At 35.2% G+C, this 25879-nt stretch overlaps 1 protein-coding gene across 4 annotated transcripts in view; it reads right to left on the bottom strand.

Annotated features, from left to right (window-relative positions):
• UBA6 (ubiquitin like modifier activating enzyme 6) overlaps positions 1-25879 on the bottom strand; it is a 91724-nt gene that overhangs the window by 45529 nt on the left and 20316 nt on the right. For 3 of the 4 annotated variants that reach the window (XM_023253071.2, XM_045056271.1, XM_045056272.1), the window contains exons 3-7: positions 18511-18605; positions 17951-17979; positions 13359-13453; positions 12725-12836; positions 5146-5226 (exon numbers count right to left, since the gene is read on the bottom strand). In XM_023253071.2, coding sequence (XP_023108839.1) covers positions 5146-5226; positions 12725-12836; positions 13359-13453; positions 17951-17979; positions 18511-18605 — 412 coding nt within the window. Of the gene's footprint in view, positions 1-5145; positions 5227-12724; positions 12837-13358; positions 13454-17950; positions 17980-18510; positions 18606-23672; positions 23791-25879 lie in introns of all 4 variants that reach the window. The other variant, XM_023253072.2, reaches the window with a different exon arrangement.

The raw sequence follows: 25879 nt of genomic DNA, 5'->3' as shown, positions 1-25879 counted from the left end.
AATACATTATTTGTCTGTGAAGTGGTTCAAGAATCAAGGATATTGGTATTTGAGACTGGGTATCTAGTGCTATATAATTAAAAAATGCAGCACGTCATCATTGTACATTTTATGATTTTTAAATAACAGAAATTCTTTCCTTGCCCTAAAAATCCAACAAAGTACATAAGAAACTGGTATCTTTTGATAATAGCTAAATTATGAAAAAAGCCCAAATGTTCATTAATTGATGAATGGATAAAAAAGATATAGGATATATACACAATGGAATATTACTCAGTGATCAAAAAGAATAAAATATTGCCATTTGCAACAATGTGGATGGAAGTAGCAAGTACTATGTTAAGTGAAATAAGTCAGTCAGAGAAAGACAAATATATGATTTTGCTCATGTGGAATTTAAGAAACAAAACAGATGAACATAGCAGAAGGGAAGGAAAAATAAAAACGGGGAGGGAGGCAAACCATAAGAGATTCTTAAATATACAGAACTACGGGTTGCTAAATGGGTGACTGGCAATAAGGAGGGCACTTGTTGGGAGGAGCACTGGGTGTTACATATAAGTGATAATTCACTAAATTCTACTCCTGAAACCATTACTACACTATATGTTAACTTGGATTGAAATTAAAAAAAAAAAATTTAAGTAAATTGTACCTATAAGTATTTGAGGTTTGCATGCTGTAGTTTGTTTTTATTAAAAATTACTAATTGAAAAAACAGAATAGACAACTGCACATAAATATAATACTAATGTGGCAAAAAAATAAAAAAGGTACACACGTCTTTATAGAATTATAGGGATATATACAGTACAATGTTAACAGCTGTTACCTCTGGTGATGGGCTTAAAGGTAAATTTTTCATTATACTTTTCTACATTCTCTAAATTCTCTTAGTGAATTTGTATATATATTTATATTCAGATGAAAACTAAGTAGTATTAAAACTTTTGGAATTGTATAAATCCACTATCTTAGAATTAGAAACTTTGGTAAGCTTTGGTTGAACAACAACAAAAAACCTTCAGTTAGGTTTTGCAGGCACACCTGAGAGATATTGCAGGTTCATTTCTACACCACTTCAATAAAACAAATATTGCAAAAAAAAAAAAAAAAAAGAAAGAAAGAAAGAAAGAAAGAAAGAAAGAAAGCAAGCAGTATCTTGGTTCAATGGTTTGAGCAGTGAATTTTTACTTTTCATTTGAGAAAAAAGAAGTATCCATTCACCAGTAGTAGAGTTAATGGAAAAGAGAACAGAGCTAAAAGTTGAATGGAGGCAACAAATAGAAAAAGAGCTGAGGAGCTGACAGTATGCATCAAAGCAAGGAAGGTAAAACTCAGATTCTTTTTTTTTTTAATTTTTTTTTCAACGTTTATTTATTTTTGGGACAGAGACAGACAGAGCATGAACGGGGGAGGGGCAGAGAAAGAGGGAGACACAGAATCAGAAACAGGCTCCAGGCCCAGAGCCTGACGCGGGGCTCGAACTCAATGGACTGCGAGATAGTGACCTGGCTGAAGTCAGACACTCAACCGACTGCGCCACCCAGGCGCCCCGTCTTTTTTTTTTTCCAATGTTTATTTATTTATTGGTGTGGGGAGGGTTGAGAAGGGGCAGAGAAAGAGGGAGACAGGATCTCAAGCAAGCTCTGGGCTCAAATTCAAGAATCTCGAGATCATGACCTAAGCCGAAGTCGGCTGCTTAACTGATTGGGCCACCCAGGTGCCCCCAAAATCATATTCTTAACCACAATCATTAATGCTTTATTAAGAGTGATTTTTGTAACACATATGCTCCATTCTAAGAATCTTTAAAGAAAATGTTTTTGTGTCTAATTTCATTTTGAGTTAACAGTAAAGAATTCTTATTCTGTAACACATATGATCCTGTGTAAAGTGATACTTAAAAAAAATTTTTTTTAATGTTTACTTATTTTTGAGAAAGTCAGAGAGACAGAGTGCGAGCGGGGGAGGGGCAGAGAGAGAGGGAGACAGAGTCTGAAGAAGGCTCCAGGCTCCGAGCCATCAGTACAGAGCCTGACCGTAGGGCTCAAGCTCACAAACCCCGAGCTCATGACCTGAGCTGAAGTCAGATGCTTAACCGACTGAGCCACCCAGGAGCCCCTAAAGTGATACTTTTTTAAACAAAAACTAAAGTCTATTCATATTTGGATATAAAAATGTAGCCCATTAAAACAATTTATACCACCTATTACATGAAGTAATGAGAGAGCTAATAAATGGCTACCTCCTACTGGATCATGTATTGCCTTTACTATTAAAATAGGTACAGACAGCATTTTTTAATATATAAATGAAATATATTATATGTATAATCATATATATAATCATATATGATTATATATATCATATGATTATATATATGATTATATATGTAATCATATATGATATATATATATATAAATTAGCAGAGATTTAGAAATTTTTTTAAGTTTAAAAGCTGCAAATTTGAGGACAATTTCCCTTCAAAACAACTTTCAAATAGGATTACATATACCAATCACATAAACAAAAGATTTTAGTTCATAACTTAGTGTAATTATTTTGTAAAACTTCCATGCCCGGGGATTTTAACTTTACTATTCTATGTCTTATTCATCTGTTTAAATTGTGAACCATAGCACAAATGTACAGAGTGTAAATATGCTATGTAAATACCACAATCCAAAAATTTTTAGCACAACTATTTAATAGAGTATGATAGTTGGCTTACTGCCTATCTCAAAAGAACAAGTAATTTTTTCCTTTTTTCAAAGGAACAAATAACCCCACAAAGGAGTTAGAGTTAATGGTATGTATGTAACTGCACAGGATAATTTATGATTTTTCTGATCTAAACTTATTACTGGTCTTCCCAATGTCACCATGACTCAGTTACTCTGGAAAAAATCTAGGAGTCATTCTTGATCATTCTTTCCCTCACAACTCATATTCATCTATTCGTAAGTTGTAAGCCATTTTTTTAGAAGATATCTCAAATTCATTAACTTCTCAAAATTTCTATTTCTACCTCTCTTGAATGACCAGCATCTCACACCTGGATTACTACATTATCCTCCAACTGGTCTAGTTGCCTCTACTCTCTTATTAATTCAATGGCTTTCTTTCTGTTTGGCTCTGTGATTCCTTCATGTTCTTCTTTTTTTAAAATATTTATTTATTTTGAGAGAAAGTGTGCACACATGCACACATGCAGGGGAGGAGCAGACAGAGAGGGAAAGAGAGAATCCCAAGTAGGCTCCACACTCAGCGTGGAGCCTGACATGGGGTTCAATGTCATGACTGTGAGATCATGACCTGAGCTAAAATCAAGAGTTGGACACTTAACTGACTGAGCCATCCAGGCACCCCAATTCCTTCACATTCTTTTTTAAAAAAATTTTTTTTTCAACGTTTATTTATTTTTGGGACAGAGAGAGACAGAGCATGAACGGGGGAGGGGCAGAGAGAGAGGGAGACACAGAATCGGAAACAGGCTCCAGGCTCTGAGCCATCAGCTCGAGCCTGACGCGGGGCTCGAACTCACGGACCGTGAGATCGTGACCTGTCTGAAGTCGGACGCTTAATCGACTGCGCCACCCAGGCGCCCCAATTCCTTCACATTCTTAAAAATTACTGAGGACTGAAAGCACTTCTATTTATCTGGGTTATACCTATTGGTATTTGCTGTGTTAGAAATTAAAACTGAGAAACATTTAAAATGTTAAGAATACACACATACATTTCATTAGCTATAAGAGCAGTAATATCTACTGCATAGTAGTCTAGATAGACTCTGGAAACTCCGCTGTACCCCATAAGAGAATCAGAGTAAAAAAAACAAATAACATTTTAGTAATATTATGAAAATAGTTTGACTTTGCAGATCCCATGAAAAGATCTCAAGAATATTCAGTATCCTTCGACCATACTTTGAAAACTATTGCTTTAGACTATTTTCCCTACAGCACATCCAGAGTGATCTTTTAAAAATATAAATCAGATCAGGGATGCCTGGGTGACTCAGGTGGTTAAGCATCCAACTCTTGATTTCAGCTCAGGTCATGATCTCATGGCTGTTGAGATTAAGCCCCACGTCGGGTTCTGTACTGAGCATGGAGTCTGCTTAAGATTCTCTCCCTCTGCCTCCTCCCCTGCTTGGGTGTGTTCTCTCGTTCTCTCTCTCTCTCTCTCTCTCTCTCTCTCTCTCTCTCTCTCTCTCTCCTATGTATACACACACACACACACACACACACACACACAAACACACACACTGTATATATAAATCAAGTCAAAACCCATGGGATTAAAACTCAGCTATCCTCAAAGTTATGTAAATTATGGCCCTATAATTACTTCTCTGAACATAATCCCCTGGTAACTTTTACTCATACTACTCTCTCCTCTTTACCCAAATTCCATTCTGGTCTTGCTTGCTTCTTGCTGTTTGTAAACACACCAAGCGAATTTTTTTATACTTTCAAGTCTACACTTGATGTTCTCCATGCTTTGAATGCTCTTTCCATAGCTGGCTCTCTCTCATTATTCAGGGTTCTATTCAAACGTTATCTCCTCAGAGGAGTTCCCTGACCTTCAATTTAAGAGAACCAGCACTGATCCCCACCCCAACATCATGCAGATATTATATTCTTTACCTAGCTATTTTCTTCATAGGACTTGAAACTATGTTATTTATTTGCTTTTTAATTAAATATCTTCCTTACTGGATGGTAATTTTCCTGAGTAGGAAAATTTGTATGTCTTATTCACTAATGTATTCCTAGTGCCTAGAACTGTATTTGGAGAAGATGCTCAATGAATATTTGATGCAAGAACCAATGAACTTCTTGAAAACCACCATTACACCATATCTAAAGTTAGATGATGAATTCAATGTTTACCATCCTTACCATTCCCATCTTTATTCTTCCTCAGTTTTGGCAATTTGCTATAAGCCAAATTTAGATCTTGGTTTTAAAAACAGGAAATGAATAATGCCAAAATTAAAGAGAAAAATATTACTGTGATTGTCCTCGTGTACATAAGAACTTCTTACACAACCTACTGAAAAGCTATAAATTTTAACAGTGAAGGTGTTCTTTCTTTGCTTAACTACATGTCATTAGTAAGTAATATTATTACCTTAATTGGAGGGCACCGAGAACGGCAAAAGTTATTGATCTTCTTCTGCAACGGAAGTTTGATCTCAGTCAATATTACACACTGTTAAGAAGAATATAAGAAATTAAATATTAGAAAATAAACAACTAGTTTGGTAAAATACACTTCTAAGTCAGAAGCATGTCACAGTTTGCATTATGCTAAAAACACATTGTTTTCCTTGTAAAAAAAAATACTTTCCCAATGTATTCCATTCTAAGGTTAAAACCTTCAGAGTCATGGAATAGCAAAAGTAAAAATAACATATACAGAGGAAAACCTGCCCATATTAAATTCAATTACTATCATAGGATTTACATAAGAAGCAAACCTTAATATCATATGTGGTATTTTTGTACTCTAAATGGCTGGAGATTTTGTTTGATCTGTTTTGCCATGGGAATACTAACCTAGCCTTCAGGATATTAATTAAATGCTAGCTTAAAGGAGTAAAGATTATATTTTTAAAGAGATACACTAGTTGGCTTAGCTTTTACTTCAGATGCACAATATAACAACTTTTGCTTTATGACAGTGTCATTAGTAAAACTACCAAGTTCTGTTATTTAAAATAGCAAATTACAGTTCTCAATGCTTAACTTTTTATCATCACCCTGTAAGATAAGTAGAGTGCTTTTATAATCATATTTTAACATAAGTAACTTAAACTCATAAAGGTAAAAAACTTTCCTAAGATCATTCATCTACCTATCAAGTGGCAAAAGTAGAACTAGACTCTCAGTCCAGAGTTTTCCTTGCTGGTAGTTTCCATGAATTGGATAACTTTTTTTCACTACAAATATCCAGTTGTGGATCTATTCTTATTTACCTAGCTCAGAATATGGTGTGCTTCCTGCAAGATTGATTTCTCCTCCATGGGTCTCTTACTTTTTATACATGTCTCAACTGGGTATGCCATGAATCCAAGGATCTTAACTATTCTTGGACCATTTCTCAGGATTATATTTGCTTTGTGCAAGGTGGAGGAATGAGGTAATGTTTCCCTCTGGGACAAAGAACAAGCCTGTTAATTGTTTGCTAGAAAAGCACAGGTTTTCCAAGCTCAGTGTTCCTCTTACCAAAAGGAGCCCATTACATGTGCAGGCATCCACTGAGTCCTCTACACTACACTAGCGGGTTTTGGGGAAAGGCAAGAGGAAATAAGGCAAATATAATACTCACACCTCTTACCATACTCAGAGAAATAAAGTCTCTGACTCAGGAATCTCATGTTTTCTGTCAGCAACCAAAGAACAGTAACAGGCTGACTTAGTAAGTTTGTAAATACAGTAAAATCACATCTTAGACTTAGCATACACTGAATCTAATTTGTGTTTCATCACAAATTCTCAGCCATAATTTTTTTGGAATATTGCCCTTTCCTAATGTTCTTTCAGAAATTTAATCTCATGAATTGAACCTTTTCACTTAAGCTTGTATTTCTTTTAATTTCTCTTTCATACTTACTCTAATTTCTAAAGGTTGTAGTCTCAGTAATCTCAGCTCTTTCAATTCACTAATTCTTGCTCTAGTTGTATCTATCCACTGTTTAATCTATTCACTGAGTTTTAATTTTTAAGACAATATTTTCGTTTCTAAAAGTTCGACTGGTTCTTTATCATATCTGCCTGATTCTTTTTAATTATTTCCATATTGTATATTTAATTCCTTCTTTTAAAATTCAATTTGAACATCTATGTTTTTTAGTCCCTATCTGATAATTCTATTATCTGAAATTCCTGGAGGTTAATTCTATTATTTGTTATATCCATTGACCTTTCATCACACTGAACTGCCTGTCTTGCTATTTTGTACTCTGAACTCATCTTCAAAGAAGCTCCATATACTGGAATATACTATGGCTTAGTTGAACATAGATTTCTCTGTAGTTGTTTAGTTTTCTTTCTGTCTGGCATTCCAGGATACTGACAGTAGCTTAGTACTACTTATGTTTTGAGTTCCCAGCTTGGGAAATTTTAGATTACAAAGAATTTTATAAAGTTTATCTCCAAACCTGGGTGAGAATAGGCATATGGTTGTGAATTCCCAGAGGAGATCATTATTTTTTCATCCAGAGCTCAAGAAAAAACAGGCAATCTTGTTCTGAGGTGCAAAGACTGTTCTCATCCACCTTTCACTGAGGGTGTAGTTCTCTGAGGTTCTAACTTTACAAAAAGGGGGTAGGTCTCAATTCCATTTCTCTATCTCATGTAAACCTACTTGGGATCTTTGGTTTCCGTGTTACCACTAATTCCTAAGAAATGGGGTTACTGAGATCAGCAACTCCAATGTGAAAGTGACCACAGCGAATAAATAGTTCACTCGTCTTCTTTTAGCTACCTATTTATTTTTGGTCTCTGAGCATTTTATTTTGAGCTCAGCTACTCATTTAAAAGACGTCTATCAGGGGCTCATGGGTGGCTCAGTCGGTTAAGTGTCCATCTTCAGCTCTGGTCATGAACTCCTAGCTCGTGGGTTCAAGTCTCACATTGGACTCTGTGTTGACAGCTCAGAGCCTGAAGCTTGCTTTAGATTCTGTGTCTCCCTCTCTCTCTGCCCCTCCCCTGCTTGCCCTCTGTCTCTCTCTCTCTCAAAAATAAACATTAAAATTTTTAAAAAGTCTATCAAAAATCAAATCAGTAATCAAAAAACTCCCAGAAAACAAAGGCCAGGACCAGATGGATTCACAGGCAAAGTCTACCAAACATTTAAAGAAGAGTTAATACCTATTCTTAAACTATTCCAAAAATAGAAGAGGAAGGAAAACTGAAATTCATTCTATGAGGCCAGCATTACTCTGATTCTAAACCAGATAAAAACACTACAAATAAAAAGACAAAACTATAGTCCAAAATCTCTGAAAAACACAGATACAAAAATCTGTAAGAAAATATTATTAGTAAACTGAATTCAACAATACTTTAAAAAACCTGTTCTACCATGATCAGTCGGATTTATTCTAGGGAAGCAAGGGTGGGGTTCATTATTTATAAATTGATCAAAATTACAAATGATAATTAACAAGACAAAGAATAAAAACCATATGATCATCTCAATCTCAACAGATGAAGAAAAAGCTTCCAACAAAGTACAATGTCCACTCGTGAATGAAAACTCTGAACAAAGTAGGTTAACAAGCAAAATACCTAAACATAACAAAGGCCATATATAAAAAACCCACAGCTAATATTTTTTACTCAATGGTGAAAAACTGAGAGCTCTCCCTTTAAGATCAGGAATAAGTCAAGCACGCCCACTCTTACCACTTTTATTCAAAATAGCACTGGAAGTCTTAGCTGCAGTTATCATACAAGAAAAAGAAAAGGCAGTCAAACTGGTAAGGAAGAGGTAAAGCAGTTTATTTGCAGATGACATGATACTATAAACAGAAAACCTTAAAGACTCCACCAAAAAAACTACTAGAACTGATAAATGAATTCATTAAAATTACAGGTTACAAAATTAATATACAGAAATCTCTTTTTATACATCAATATAAAGTAGCAGAAAGAGAAATTAAGAAAGCAATCCTATTTACAATTGCACCAAAAATAATAAAATACCTAAAAATAAAATTAACCAAGGAGGTAAAATACCTTTACTCTCAAAACTCTGAAACACTGATGAAAGAAATTAAAGACACGATACAACCAATGGAAAGATATTCCATCCTCATGGATTAGAAGAATTAATATTGCTACAAAGTCCATACTATCCAAAGCAATCTAGAGATTCAATGTAATCCCTATCAAAATACCAACAGCATTTTTCACAGAACTACAACAAATAATACTAAAATTTGTATATAACTACAAAAGACCCCAAATAGCTAAAGCAATCTTTAGAAAGAAGAACAAAGCTAGAGGTATCACAATCCCAGATTTCAAGATATACTATAAAGCTGTAGAGTCAAAACAGTATGGACACACATAGATCAATGAAACAGAATAGAGATCCCAGAAATAAACCGATGCTTATATGGTTAATTAATCTGCAACAAAGGAGGCAAGAATGTACGGTGGGGAAAAGATAGTTTTCCACAAATGGTGCTGGGAAAACTGGACAGCTACATATGAAAGAATCAAACTGGGCCACTTTCTTACACCACACACAAAAATAAACTCAAAATGGATAAAGATCTAAATGTGAAACCTGAAACCATGAAAATCCTGGAAGAGAACACAGGCAGTAATCTCTCCCGATATTTACCATAGCAACATTTTTCTAGATATGTCGCCTTGGGCAAGGGAAACAAAAGTGGGCAAGGGAAACAAAAGCAAAAATAAATTATTGAGACCATAACAAAATAAAAAGTTTTTGCACGTGAAGGTAACTATCAACAAAATGAAAAGGCAATCTACTAAATAGAATATATTTGCAAATGATGTATCTGATAAGGTGCTCATATGCAAAGTTTGTAAAGAATTTACACAATGCAACACCAAAATCCCAAATAATCTGATCAAAAACCGAGCAGAGGACCTGAACAGACATTTTTCAAACACATAAGATAGCCAACAGACACATGAAAAGATGCTCAACATCACTCAACATCAGGGAAATGCAAATGAAAACCACAACGAGGTATTTCATCATATTTGTCAAAAATGGGTAGAATCGGGGTGCCTGGGTGGTTCAGTCGGTTAAGCATCTGACTTTGGCTCAGGTCATCATCTAACGGCTGATGCTCTGTATCAGAGCAGGGGAATGTATGGTGGCAATGCAAATTGGTGCAACCACTGTGAAAAACAGTATGGAGGTTCCTCAAAAATTGAAAATAGAAATACCATATGATCCAATAATTCCACTACACAGTATTTACCCAAAGAAAACAAAAATGCTAGTTTGAAAAAAATATATGAACTCCTGTTTACTGCAGCATTATTTATATTAACCAAGATATGGAAGCAACCCAAGTGTCCATCAACAGATAAATGGATAAAGAAGATGTAGTATTTACATGTGATGGAATATTGCTCAGTCCTAAAAACAAAATAAGATCTTGCCATTTGCAACAACATGGATGGACCTACACAGTATTATGCTAAATGAAAGAAGTCAAAGAAAAATACTATATGATTTCACTTGCAGTTGGAATATAAAACAAATTAACAAAGAAATAAAAAACACCAGACTTCTAAACAGAGAGAACAAAATGGTGGTTGCCAGAGGGGAGATGGTAGAGGGACTAGTGAAATAGGTAAATAGGATTAAGAGGTACAAACTTCCAGTTACAAAATAAGTAAGTCACAAAGATGACAAATACAGCATTGGGAATATAGTTAAAATAGTTTAATAACATTGCTTGGTGATAGATGGCGACTACACTTATCATGGTGAATACTGAGTAATGCACAAAACTGTTCATTCATTACACTGTATACCTGAAATTAACGCAACACTGTGTGTTAATTATACCTCAATAAAAAATAAAAACATAAAAGGAAGTCTATTACATAAATCTACGTAAGAAGTCTATTACACATCTTTGTAGAAGATGGATTTCAAGTTATCTAGTCCAGAACAGAAGTTTACACTGGTTTTCAAATTGGTGTGACATAATAATAATAAATATACCTTTTGGTCATTATCCAAGGTTCCTGACACATAGCTCCTAAAAACTCTTGCAATTTCCTATAGAAGAGCTATAGAGACATTTTTCATTATGTATTTAGCTTTATCCCAGATCCTGAAATAGCTCCAGAGTGATAAAGGTTAAATAATGATGTCTTTTGTTATTCATAACAAGCCTCTTTTACCCACACCTGAGTTTAGATTAATGAAATAACTTTGAGGCCCCCTAAGAATGGGAGCTGATTGCCAGGGGAACGAACCTTGTGATTTGTGAGTGAGAACTTTCAGCCCTATCTCTTAGACCTCCAGGGAGAGAGGGGCTGGAGACTGACTTAATCACCAAAGGCCAATCATTTAATCATTCATGCTTCCATAATGAAGCCTTCATGAAAATCTCAACTATGGGCTCAGAGAGCTTCCAGATTCATGCCAGGAACATGGCATACTTGGAAAGGGCATGGAAGCTCAGCCCCCCTTTCTCCATTCATTGTCTTATGCATCTCTTCCATCTGACTGTTCCTTTGTTACAGCTTTTATAATAAACCAGTAATCTAATAAGTAAACGGTCTTCCTGTGTTCTGTGAGCCACTCTGACAAATTAACTGGACCCTAAGAGAGGGACATGGAAACCTCTGATTTATAGCCAGCCCTCAGAGGAACAGGTAACAACCTGGATTTGTGATTGATGTCAGAAAGTGGACAGAGAGGGGGTCTTGTGGGAATGAATCCTTAACTTGTGGGATCCGAAGTTATCTTCTCCAGGTAGATAGTGTCAAAACTGAATTGAACTGTAGGACACTGAAGGTGTCCAAGGAGTTTGGAGAACTGCTTGGTTTGAGGGAAAAACCCACACACATATGGTCACACAGTGTGAAAAGTACTGAGTAGAGGTGAAACACAGGAGTGTTCTTCCCCAAAGGGCAACATCATAATTTAATCACAGAAAACCAGGGTCAACCTAGTTGCTTTTGAAACATCTAAGGTGCTAGGAACTGTTGTTGTTTTTAAAGTTTATTCATTTATTTTGAGAGAGAAAGAGAGAGAACGAGAAGGGGAGGAGGGGAGGGAGGGAGGGAGAGAGAGAATGAGAGAGAGAGAGAGAGAGAGAGAGAGAGAGAATCTCAAGCAGGCTCCATGCTGTCAGCAGACAGCTTGATACGGGGCTTGATACCATGAACCATGGGATCATGACCTGAGCTGAAATCAAGAGTCAGACACTTAGAACTGACTGAGTCACCCAAGCAGCCTTTTTCTTTTTTTAAAAAATTTATTTTGAGAAAGAGAGAATTGTTGTTAAAGTTAACCTTAACTAAAGCAGACTGAATGTTGATCCACATATTTTACTTCTGCCATCAGATTATATACTGATTATATATCACCAGCTTATATATCATCCTTTGCCCATGGCCTTCATAAGAGCAGAGTATACCTTCCTGCTCAACTTTGGTCTTGACCATGTGAGTTGCTTTGACTAATGAAATATAAATAGAAGTAACATGAATGGAAGATTGAAGTGTGCTTGGATAGTTGGACTTGCCCCTTTACATTTCTTTTATTGGTATGACACCATGTCCTCGGTAGCCTCCTGGTCCCAGAAGAGAGGCATATGGAGAAAAACCCAGGCTCTACAGTTCAAGGTCAGCCTAGAACAGCTGAACTCCAAATGACATGCAGATGGAGGATAAAGAAGTAAATACATGTTGCTATAAACCACTGAGTTTTGGGTAGTTTTTACGCACATAACTGAAAGTAGCTGACTGATATAATGGCCAGTATCTCAGGCCCTTTCCCTAAAATGGAGCATTTGAAAGGTATTCTAAAGGAAGTATTTTGACCTGAAATTTTTTGCTCTGCTCAACAGACTAGGTTTAATTAGTTACACTACGATAATACTTACAACTATATATCTATACATATATATATATATATATATATATATATATATATATATATATACATATAAACTAACATAAAATAGAGTACCAACCTGGTATTTATCTAAGAAGGAGAGATCTGTGGTTTCATTTAAAGGAATAGAAGATGATGTGACATGAACGTAAGGATTGAGTTCTGCAATATGTTGAAGTACAGCTTCAGCCCTAAAAAAAAAAAAAAAAAGGACTTTTACTACTCTTTTATTCAATATATTCAATCCCTCATACCTGGACACTTTGACAACATCAGAGAAACCTGAATGTTAGAAAATTTCAATGGAAATTTAACAAACTGTAGAGGAAGAAAGAAGCTAAGACTTACTTATTTTTATAGACAACTACACACTCTTGAAATGTAGCATACTGTCACATTCCATAGTAAGCCACACAATCTCAAAGTGTACCCTAGTTCCAACCTCTTCAAGCTTTTTAAGAATAAAGCAGTAATAAAGACCTTTAACAATCTTAAAATTCACTTCTAGGTAGCAATGTGAGTGTATTAAAATTTTCACAAATCTAAATAATTAAATAAGTATATGTTAATACTTATTTATCTATGGTGATGTGTTATGGGGATGAGTCAAACAACTATGAATGAGTTAGTGTTTTAGGCACAGAAAATACCCTATGTAATTGTGAGAGTAAAAAAAAATTCTATGATAAAACATCAAAATATCTCATCTTCACCTGTTTCTCATATTAACAACATCATCTTCACAGAGAAAGAAGTTGGCTCCTAGATCCCATGCTTGGCATTTTTCTGTATCATGAATGGTAAGTGCCTTCAAAAAAGAGAAAAATCTCTGTTAAAGTCAGGGATAAGACAAAGATGCTCATTATCTCCAATTTCATTTACATTGTATCAGAAGTATTATCCAATGTAATTAGACATAGAGAGGAATAGGAAGCTTAAGAATTAGAAAGGATCTAAAGCTGGATTCATTCACAGATGATATGACCATATACATCTGGAAACCCAGGAAAATTAATGGAAAAACTACTTTAAACCATATGAGAATTTCAATTTAGGAAAGTAGCATGTTGTATTAAAATACAATCAAAAGAATTCACATAAACATTTCCAAATGCTCCATGTTCTAAGTAAAAAAAGATAACAACATTTGGAAAGAATATTTTCAACTTATATCAGAGGACATATCTTACAGAAAAAGGGGCAAAGTATATGAACATGGAGAATACTGAAAAAGAAATGCATATGGCCCTTTAAAATATTTAGGAATGTTCAACTCTACTCAAGAATGAAATATGTTTTCTCATTTATTAGAATGGCATCAATCCAAAAGTTTGACAATATACTGTACTGGAGAGTGACATGAATCAGGCATTCTTATATGTTATTGGTGAGAATGTAAAATAGCATAACCTCAATGGAAAAGAACTTGGTAATCTCTAGTGAAATAACATGTGCTTCTATCCTTTGACATAACAATTCTGCTTTTAAGAATCTATCATAAAGGCACACTGGGAAAGATTAAAAATGATATACGTACAAGAGTATTAACTGCAGCACTACTTGTAATAGAAAAAGACTGAAAATAATTAAAATGTCTACAAGTAAGGAATTGGGTATAATAATATACATCCATGCAATGTATACCTGTACAGCTATAAAAAAATGAAACATATATATTTATCATTAAGGAATAATCCCAGGATATGCTGTTGATGATAAAGATAAAGATAAGTGATAAAGAGCAAGGTGGAAGAAAGTATGGCACTTTATTTAAGAGAGGCAGGTGAGAGTAAATTTGTATACACACATATATACAGATTTGCATATTTGTATGCATGTATTTGCTTATATTTCAAAACACGAAAAAAAGGGGGTGACCTAATAAGGGAAGGAGGGAATAGGGTAAAGAGAAGGTAGCCTTACCTGAATAAAGCTTGTTTTATAAATTCTACTTTTTAAAAAAATGTTTATTTTTTGGGAGAGAGAGGCAGAGTGCAAGTGGGGTAGGGGCAGAGAGAGAGGGAGATACAGAATCTGAAGTAGGCTCCAGGCTCTGAGCTGTCAGAACATAGCCCGACGTGGGGCTCAAACCCATGAACCACAAGATCATGACCTGAGCCGAAGTTAGACATTCAACCGACTAAGCCACCCAGGTGCCCCCATAAATTCTGCTTTGAATTATGTAAGTCTCATAATAGTAAAATTTAATTAAATTTAAACGTGATCCCCAGAAATCCAGAGCAAAATGAATGGAGAAAACTATCTACTGAATATGTTGCATAACTACCCAAAGGAATTATTTAAAGTGACTTTAAAAAGTAGTTAATTTGCCTGCCAAATCTAGACAGGATATATCCTAAGGATGAAAAAGAAAATTAGGGGTACCTGGGTAGCTCAGTGGGTTGAGCATGACTTTGGCTCAGGCCATGATCTCGTGGTTCATGAGTTTGAGCCCTGTAGCGGGTCTGCTGCTATCAGCCTGTCAGCCCAGAGTCCTTCTGTACTCCTCTCTCTCTGACCCTTCTGTACTCCTCTCTCTCTGACCCTCCCCTGCTCATGCTCTCTCTCTCTCTCTCTCAAAAAAAAATATAATTTTAAAAATAAAATAAAGTGGGGCACCTGGATGACTCAGTCGGTTGAGCATCCAACTTTGGCTCAGGTCATGATCTCACAGTTTGTGAGTTTAAGCCCCACATTGGGCTCACTGCTGTTAGCCTGTCAGCACAGATCCCGCTTCAGATCCTCTGTCCCCTTCTCTCTGCCCCTCCTCTGCTTGTGCTCTCCCAAAAGATAAGTATTAAAAAAAATAATAAATCATAAATGGTTTTCAATAATTATATTGCTATTAATATTAGAATTGTTATGCTGAATCTATATCATAAATAGGTGTAACATAGGATAAAGCAAGTATGTAATTAGGTTCATGTCATTAAGACTCAAACCCTTACAGTGAGAGATAAAGATACAAAATCATAAAATCAAAGAAGTAGATATGCCGTGGTCCTAAACTTGAAACTCAGATATTTCAGTGTTCACTCAGGATGAATGTTCTAGATTTGTCCACTGAAAAGACTTCATCATTAGTGACAAAGACCACTGGGGTTAGGTCAAAAGGACTCAAGAAGTTGAAGATCCTAACAAGCAAAGATGAAACAATTTAAGCATAAATGAGAATAACAACTACACTAGATCAAAACAAATCATGTATGTTTAAATTCATGAGTTTATTATGACGTTCAGGTACAAACAGGCCACACAAGTTCACTAGTCACTGTTAGCGGATGATAGGAAACCACTGATTTTGAAAACTGGTAAATAAAGGCTGAAAAAAAACCCAACAAGTATTTATCTTGCCTTTTGTACAAGTGCAAACTATACTTTACTGAAACCAAATATGTGAATGGAGAATTGTCTTTCTAAATTATTCCAGCTAATAAATCAAAAAGGACAGAATTAGAATATCATTATCCCTAATAAAATAATGAATCTAGGCAATGATCATTATTATCAGTAATAATCAAAACAAGGACAACAGATTATGATTTCCTCTTGATGAGAAAAATATAAAATCATCTGTGAAACAGTAGTGCCAAAACAATCAAATCTGAATCTGAATCTCTGGATTCAGTTTACAGGAAATCTCTGTACCAGTTTATATGAAATACAAGGGTAGAGGTACATGTAATAAATGACCTGTTGTTAGTTACAAGTGCATTGTAAGGGTAAATAAATATCAGGGAAGGGAACTATATAGATTAAAATAAATCAAATTCAGTATATGGACTTTACTTGGATCCTAATGAGAACAAACCAAAAAAAATTTTCGTAAGACATTTGGGAAAATTTGAACTCTAACTAGATATTTGATGACTGATATAGATAGGCTTGTAAGATGGCCCTAATGATTCCCAGTTCCTGGTACTCAGGCCTTTGCATAATTCCTTTTCCATACATTTGTAAACTAGTGAAACTATTTGCTTTTAGCAAATAAGCATAGATAATGAAATGTCACTTCTGAGATTAGGTTGCAAAAGGCTGGTTTTTTTTTTCTAGTACACTTCCTTTCTAGTCATCTTGTTTAGCTTACTCTGATGAAGCAAACTGCCATATTGTGAGCTGCCTAATGGAGAGGATCACATGTCAAGGAACTGAGGGTGATCTCCAACCAAGAGCCAGCAGGGAACAGAGATGGGAATGTGAAGTGGAATGACCTTGCCACTGAATCCTATCAATCATCACGTGAGCAAGCTTGGGAAGCAGATTATTCCCCTATTCTGGAGATGACTGCAGCCCTGCCAATGTCATGATTAGAGCCTCATGAAAGACCCTCAAACAGAGGAACCAGCTAAGTTGCATGCAATTCTTGACCCTGAGATAAGTGTTGTTAAGTTGCCAAGTTTTGGGGTAATTTGTTTTCAGCAATAGATAACTAAGACAATGATATTAACAAAACGGTTACATTTTTAGGTGCAAAATGGCTTTGTGGTTATGCTTTCAAAAGGTACCCTTATCTTTTAGAATTATATACTAAAATACTTAAGAATGATATAATAGGATGTCTGAGTATTATATCAAAATAATTTGGTGGCTGGGGAGCCATGAGGAATGGGAAGGAGATACATGGAACAAATCTGTCTACGAGCATGCAGTTGCAGCTGCATGATGTGTACATGGGGTTTTGTTAAAACTATGCTATTTTGGGGATGCCTGGGTGGCTCAGTCTGTTAAGCGTCCAACTCTTGATTTCATCTCAGGTCATGATCTCACCATTTGTGAGTTCAAGCCCTGTGTCAGGCTCTGTGCTGATAGTGCAGAACCTGCTTGGGATTCTCTCGCTCCCACTCTCTCTGCCCTTCCCCGGCTCCTGCTCTCTCAAAAAATAAACAAACTTAAAAAAAAATTGCATTTTCATAAAATTTTGGAATTTTCTAGAATATTTCTTTTTTTTTTTTAAAGAAAAAAATACAGCACTAAAACAATTTTGCTGCTGGGGCACCTGGGTGGCTCAGTCAGTTAAGTGACCTATTCTTGGTTTCAGCTCAGGTCATGATCTTATGATCTGTGGGATTGAGCCCCATGTCAGGCTCTGTGCTGACAGTGTGGAGCCTGCTTTAGATTCTCTCTCCCTCCCTCTCTGCTGGTTGCTCACTCTCTCTCTCAAAATAAATAAACTTAACAAAAAAAAAGTTTTGCCACTAAATGAAGATGCAAAAACTAAGCCAAAATGTAAGTAATATTACCACTACTGAGGATGGAAAAAAAAAATCACAACAATTATTCTAACCAAGGACATTTACTCACTTACCTTAATTCCTGCAAGAACAAGATTCTTTGCTATAAAGGGGGAAAAAAAAAAGAATAGCTTAATATTAGGAATGTATTTTAGATACTCTTCATGGAGCTTGGACACATCTTTAACTGGAGAATATAACTTTTTTTTTTTTTTTTTTTTTTTACTACCAAAGAAGTATAAGTTCCTTAAAAAATACAGAAGAACAAAAAGGAAAAAATTAAATTTTCTAAAACCATACCACACAGAAGTAATCACTCTTAAAATTTTATAGTATTATTCTAGACATGTTGTTACAAATATATGTGTGTATGCACTCTATCATAAGTAAGGATACAGAAATGATCATTAACTGCTATTAACATCACAAAGAGAAACAAGAGAGTCATTATTGGTTCCTTTTGGAAGAATATAGCAGTATTATGAAACAATGTTGCTGAAAGAACCAAAACAATTTTTTCAAGGTGTTCGATCGAATTCCCTTTATAGGAAATAATACAAGGGGAAGAAATTAAATTCTTTAACTTATGTTGCTCAAAGTGTAATATAAAATTATGAATAAAAATACTACTTACCAATTTCCAAACCAAGTCCACCCATACCACTTAAGAAAACATGGGACTTGGCCATCTTCTGCATTGCTGTGTCTCCAAGAACGTACCTCTGTCGACTATAGGTAAAACACAATAAAAACCAATACATTATTTCACCAAAAGTATCTATCCTTTCAAGCTGTTTGCAAACTAATAGCCTAACAACTAGATCCTGCCCACATACTTGTTTTGGATCACTTGCAGTGTTCAACATTTCTAAATTAATTGCCAAATAGATGACATATTGAGAAAAAAAATGAGTATTTGGTATTTGGCACCACCTTCCCTTGTGGCAACAAACAGATGGAGTTGAGTAGGAGTTGCTCTGTTTAGACAAGGAGGACTCTGTGCTCCAGATTTGCCACAGTTCCCATCCTGGTCCTTTCATTTATTACCTCAGGGGGCACTATAGGCATTTAAGTTTGGTATCTCTGCTTTAAACTTGTCACTGTAAACAGAATTTGAGACCAAAAGAAAAAAAAAAATCACTGCTCTTCTTGGAGAGGACTTAAGCAGTTTTCAAACATTATTTTATTTTATTTATTTCTTTTTTTAAGTAATATCTATGTCCATTGTAGGGCTCGAACTCCTGACCCCGAGATCAAGAGTTACGTGCTTTATAAACTAAGCCAGCCAGGTGCCCTGGAACATTATTTTAAGTATAAATACTGATAAAGCATGTAAGTGATCTTGTTAAGCCATCCATCCTAATAGCCACAGGCAGCATTACAATGGGAATTTCAAAAAATACACATTGGTTATTTTTAAAAATCAGATACAATAATAAAGCCAAAAAAGAAAGTTTATCTGAAAGAACAGTGATAAACTTGATGATTAAGTTATTGAAGATAATGGACATTCTAGTGGATTCTGACAAAAATCACTGGAAGGATGAGTTCAGTATAAATAAATGAACCCTTTGGTTTACAAATATTTCTTTTGGAATTCACAACATACACGCTGGTTTAATGTATGTTTGTTTAGTATACAGATGTTTGATTAATTTTCATATTTTAGCTACTTATATTCAATATACAAGTCTGAAAAGGGGTTTCTTGTCTAGTCAGAAGAAACTTTATAAATACAAGCTGTCATTTCCTTCCATATTCCTACAAAATATAATAAAACCTAGACTTTTCTTTTTAAATTAGTACTTACCATTTATTTCAGAGATCAAAACTATTATTATTATTATTCATCAAATATTTGCTGAACACCTACTATAGTATGTATGGAATAGTGTATTATATAGTCTTGCCAACCTTATTTGTGTTCCCCTAAACAATATACTTAAGTTTTGTCTGTTTTGGAAATTCACATAAAAGGGAGCATTTTGAATAGTGTCTTCTGTGTCATCCCTCTTTTGAATGAAATTGAATTTATGAGATTTATTTATTATCAATGCATGCAGCTATTAATTTTCAGTTGTTTTAGTCTATTGTATTATACCATCCTACTGTAATAACACACCATAATTTAACCATTCTATAGCTTTGTAGCATGATTTTTTATTTATTTATTTTTTTAGTAATCTCTACACCTAACATGGGGCTCAAACTCACAACCCCAAGATCAAGAGTTGCATGCTCTTCCACCTGAGCCACTACGCACCCCTGCTATTCTATAGTTTTGGACAGTTATAGTGAGCTATGAACATTACTTTTTTTTTTTAATGTTTATTTATTTTTGAGAGACAGGAAGAGAGAGAGCAAGCAGGGAAAGGGCAGAGAGAATCGTGAGATCATGACCTGAGCCAAAGTTAGACGCTTAACCGACTGAGCCACCCAGGTGCCTGAGACTATAAACATTCTTACATATGTCTCATGAAACACAAGCGTATACAGCAGTTTCTATAAATATATATAGCATAAATCTAGGAGAGGAAATGCAGGGATAACTTTACTATCTAATGCCAAACTTTTCCCAAAGTGTACCAAATAACTGTCCTGCAGTATACTGAAGTTCTTGTAGTTTCACATCCTTAATGTGCAGGAAAAAGTTAACATGACTAGGGCTAGCCCTTGGCTGGTGTCTTCTATTTTGTTTTTTCCTAATTTCCTAAAAATAATAACTCATCAGTTTTCAGGTTTTCTTTTCTAAAATATACATGTAAAACTTTAACTGATCTTAAAGAGCATTCCAAATTTTGATACATAGTACTTCATGATTATTTTCTGGTTTTAATTATGATTCTTTTTTGATTTACAGGTTAATCTGAAGTATATTTTAAAATTTCTAATTACATGGGGAATATTCTATTTATCTCTTATGTTAACTTCTAGCCTGAATGCATTGTGAATAGAAATCACAATCTATATGATTTCATTTTTTTTTTTTTCATTTTTTTTTTCAACGTTTATTTATTTTTGGGACAGAGAGAGACAGAGCATGAACGGGGGAGGGGCAGAGAGAGAGGGAGACACAGAATCGGAAACAGGCTCCAGGCTCTGAGCCATCAGCCCAGAGCCTGACGCGGGGCTCGAACTCACAGACCGTGAGATCGTGACCTGGCTGAAGTCGGACGCTTAACCGACTGCGCCACCCAGGCGCCCCTCATTTTTTAATATTTGAGAATTTTTTTAGTCAATTTTGCAAATGTTCCATGTGTTCTTTTTTTATTTAGTTAGTTAACATAGAGTGCAACATTGGTTTCAGGAGTAGAATTCACTGATTTATCACTTACATACAACACCCAAGTGATCATCACAAGTGCTGTCCTTAATACCCATCACCCATCCACCACCCTTCATCAACCCTCAGTTTGTTCTCTATTGTTGATTCTCTTGTGGTTCGTTTCCCTCTACAGTTGGAAAATGACATTGGTTGTTGTTTTACAGTTGGTTAGAAACAGCATTCTTTACACGTGCATTATAGTAATTTTAATAACCATGTTGAAGACCTCTATACTCATTCTGATTTTTTTGTGTGCTCGTTCTCTTGATTAGTAAAAGCAACATTTAAATCCCTCCACCAATATGACAGTAAATTTGTCTATTCTTGTATATCAATACCTAAACAGTGCTGACATGTAGGAAAAACTGCTAACATTGAGTGTTTATTATGCGCCACATTGTTTTAATGTTTTACTTGTATTAACTAATTTAATCCTCACAAAAATTCTATAAGTTCTATCATATTCCCATTTATACAGAGAGGAAAACTTAAGCACAGAGAAATTAAGTAATTTAAGTACTTTGAAAATAGTGGATATAAGTTTCAATCCAGACAGTCTGGCCTTGGCATTCATATATATATTTTTTTTAATGTTTGTTTAGTTTTGAGAGAGATCACAAGTGGGAGAGGGGTAGAGGGGGACAGAGGATCTGAAGTGGGTTCTATGAGTTCAATGTGGGGCTCGAACTCATGAACAGTGAGATCATGACTTGAGCCAAAGTCAGATGCTCAACCAACTGAGCCACCCAGGCACCCAAGCATCCATACTCTTAACTACTATGCCACACTGCAAGTTGATTAAGAAAGTCAAATGTTTCTGGGGCACCTGGGTGGCTCAGTTGATTAAGCGTCTGACTTTGGCTCAGGTCATGATCTTGCAGTCTGTGAGTTTGAGCCCCACATTGAGCTCTGTGCGGACAGCTCAGAGGCTGGAGCTCAGAGGCTGGAGTTCAGAGGCTGGAGCTTGCTTCAGATTCTGTCTCCCTCTCTCTCTGCCACTCCCCTGCTCACACTCTATCTCAAAAAACAAAAATAAATTAAAAAAAGAAAAAAGAAAAAGAACAAAAGAAAAAAAAAATTCAATTCCCTGACCTAACTCTTCCTTACCCAGAATTCTATACACTGAAGGCAACCACTCTGAATTTTTTTGTTTCTTCTAATATTTACACCCCTTTTTTTCAATAACATGTTTCTACTTCTATTTCTTGATTTTTCTGTTTTACATATAACCTATTAACTTCCTACTAACATGAATAATCTTTCTGTAATACAAATCTGGTCAAATTATCCTCCTGGTTTAAAAATTCCAGTGGTTTCCTATTTCCCTTTGATTAAGTCCAGATACTAATATTAGCCACAAGGCCATTCATAATCCAGTCTCTGTTTGGCTCTCTAGTCTTATCTTTAGTCACTCCTCCATCAAACTCCATGTTCCAGGAATACTAAAGGTTTTTAGTTCCACAAACGTGGTATGCTGTCTTTGGCCAATAGACATTTTTCTGGGGCATTCCTCTTCCTCAATATTTTATTCCTGAAAAATTCCTACTCATCCTCCGGTCTCAGCTTATACATGATTTTCCACCATGATGTGTCCCACAACATCGCTAAACTTCTTCAAGACAGTGTTGGACATCTTTTATGTGCATCCATGACATCCTACATTCAATCTATTACAACATTTACCACAATGTATTTTCACTACTTTTCTATTTTTCCTAGGAGACTGTAGCTTCCTTAAGACAGGGAGTTTGCTTTATTTTCTATTGTTTTTTCAGTGGTCAACAGGGTCTGACATACTATAGACACACAAAAACAACTTGCTAATTTAATGAAATGAATTGGCACATAAGAACAAGAACAACGTTTATGCGCTACCTAGCAGAGGACCTGAATTCTTTTTTCTATATTCAGAGTCACAGGAACTACTTAAAAAATGTTTTTTTTTTTTTTTATCTCAGACTTGTTCTCATGTATTATTTTTAAGATTACTTAGGTAAATAATGAATAGCCATGACACAAATGTGGTTATGATACAGACAAAAGGATAACACAAAGACATATAAACCAAAGTTTTTCAAAGAATCATAAATTCTCAGACAGATTCTCAGCAGTCTTAAATCACCTATGTTTTCAATGTGTGACCACCAAGAGGCAGGGTACTAATTACCTATTTTGTCCTAGGCAATGTCAGGGTACTCTGTAATTGACACTTAATTCTATGAATTTCATATTGTTAATAAGTGCACAGATGGGATTTAAAGAGCCTAGAGTATATAACCTCATATCCAGCACTGTTATGTTATAACTTATTCTATTAAGTGGATACCTAACGTATCAGTGAAAGTGTCCAGCAGAAAGAAATTATCAAGGCTATCTACTCTACTCTTAGAGAGCCTTATTCACTAAAGATTCTCCTTTTTATGACGGTATGATATCTTCCTACAGTTTTCACCCACTATTCCTAATTTTACCTCCTTGGGGCCAAAGGGAACTCCTCTAATCCCTCTTCAATGTGACAGCCCTCCAAACATTTGAAGATGGTATTCAGGTTCCACAGTCTTCTTTCTCCAGGCTAAACATCTCCAGTTCCTTAAACAATTCCAAACATGACATCATTTTGAGTCCCCCTCAACACTCTAATCAATTTCTTCTGGATTTTATTTCAATTATCTTCCTCACGCATTCATAAATTGATTAAAATATCTATCTCAAGCCAGGCACTGGCACTGTGTAGGGGCCATAATAATAACCACCTCATATGGATACTATGAGGATTAAATTAAGATAAAATATATGAAATACCTAGCAGAATGAATCAAATAATTCTTTATTAAGTACTATATAAAGAAGTACTGGAAACTAAGGAAACATGAAATATGGAAGAGGGGGTAATTATTTCTATCAGCGTAGGTCATGGAAAGCTTCCCAGATGAGCTTCATCCATGTTGAATTCTGAAGACTTAACAGGAGTTAAAAAAATAATCAAAAAAGGAGAGGCATTCTATGACAGGGAAAAAGAAAAGCATGAAAAAGAATGGCATATAAGAGATACATAATAAATACATTAAGACTTCCACTTCTGGCTATGGTGAAGTAACAGGACCAGATTTATCTTCTGCTTGCCTTAAACAACTGAAAACTTGACAATATAAGTGAAACAACAAATTTTCAGACACTAAACAACAGGCAACTCAGGACAGTAATCTCAGAGAAGAAAGACAAATGGGGGAGCTTTATGAATGCCCTAGCTATTGCCAAGAGAGTTTCCAGGCTGCAGTGCAGGAAGAGGAACCCAAACAGAGCTTGGTAATCTCCCTGAATTGAAGACACAGGACTGTGAATTCAAGAAAGCTAAAATTTGAAAGCAGAGAGATACACAAAGAGAAGAGAGATCTGTAGAAGTCTTGAGTCTCTGGCTGAGTAAGATCAGCAAATGTATATGAGGAAACAGCCCCAAGCTAGAAAGAACTACCTGAAAAGAGTTGGTGAAACAAGGAAGGTTATTTAAACAGACCCAGAAATACTTTGTGTTCTTCTCCAGCCAAGTGGAAAATTTGGATAGAATGCTCAGAAGGATTTTATATTAACAGTGGGGAAAAATTAGCCTCAGACTCAAGTCTACTCTAATCTCACCTGACAAGGCTTAAAAGCAAGTTTGAAAAAATAAAACTGTTTTCAAGTAATTTAACTATGTCTGTCAACAAAGCTCAAGAATATTTAAAAGAATTCAAAATAAATGCAGCACCCAAAAAGGTAAAATTCACAATGTCTGGCATACATTAAAAAATTACCAGGTATGCAAAGAAGTAGAGAAATACAACTCATAATGAATAGAAAAATTGACAATACGACAGACAGGAATGACACAGATGATAGACTTTGTAGATAAATACACTGAAATAATTATAATTCATACGCTCAACAAGGCAGGGGAAAGCATGAGCAGCAAAACTTCTAGGGATGAAAACCACTAAATCTAAGATAAAAAAATACACTGGATGGAATTAATAACTCAACTCTGCAGAAGTGAACTTAAGGATACAACAAAAGAAATTTTCCAAAATGAAACAGATTGGAAAAAAACACCAAAACCCCAGAGCATAAGTGAATTGTTGGACAACTTCACTTGGTCTAATATATGTGAAATTAGAGTCCCTGAAAGAGATTAGAGAAAAAGAGAGATAAAAATATGTTTAAAGAACTAAATGGCCAAAATTTTTCCAGGAATACAATCAACTCACAGACCACAATGTAAACAAATTCAAGAATAAGAAATATGAAAACTACAAGAAGGCATATCATAATTGTTTAAAGCAAGATGAAGAGAAAATATTAAAAGTAATCAAGGAAAAATAGGGCACATTATTTACAGAAGAAAGAATGACAGTTGACTTTCTCCCAGGAAGCACAACAAATTAAACAGTGACCCAACATTATTAAAGCACTGAAAGTAAAAAAAAATTGTCAATCTGGAATTCTATATTCAATTACAAATAAGATAGTATAAAGACTTTTCTAGACATATAAAAATTGAAAGAATTCATTGCTGGCAGACCTTCACAGAAAGAAATATTACACTAAATCCTCAGGCAGACGGAATACTATACTAAATGGAAATTTAACTTACACAAAGGAATAGGGAATACCAGAAATGACAAATATGTGAATAAATATAAAT

This window comes from Felis catus, chromosome B1, assembly GCF_018350175.1.
Source record: "Felis catus isolate Fca126 chromosome B1, F.catus_Fca126_mat1.0, whole genome shotgun sequence".
Classification (NCBI taxonomy): domain Eukaryota; kingdom Metazoa; phylum Chordata; class Mammalia; order Carnivora; family Felidae; genus Felis; species Felis catus.
The sequence above is the reverse complement of the archived record's forward strand: the minus strand, read 5'-3'. Positions and strand labels throughout refer to the sequence as shown.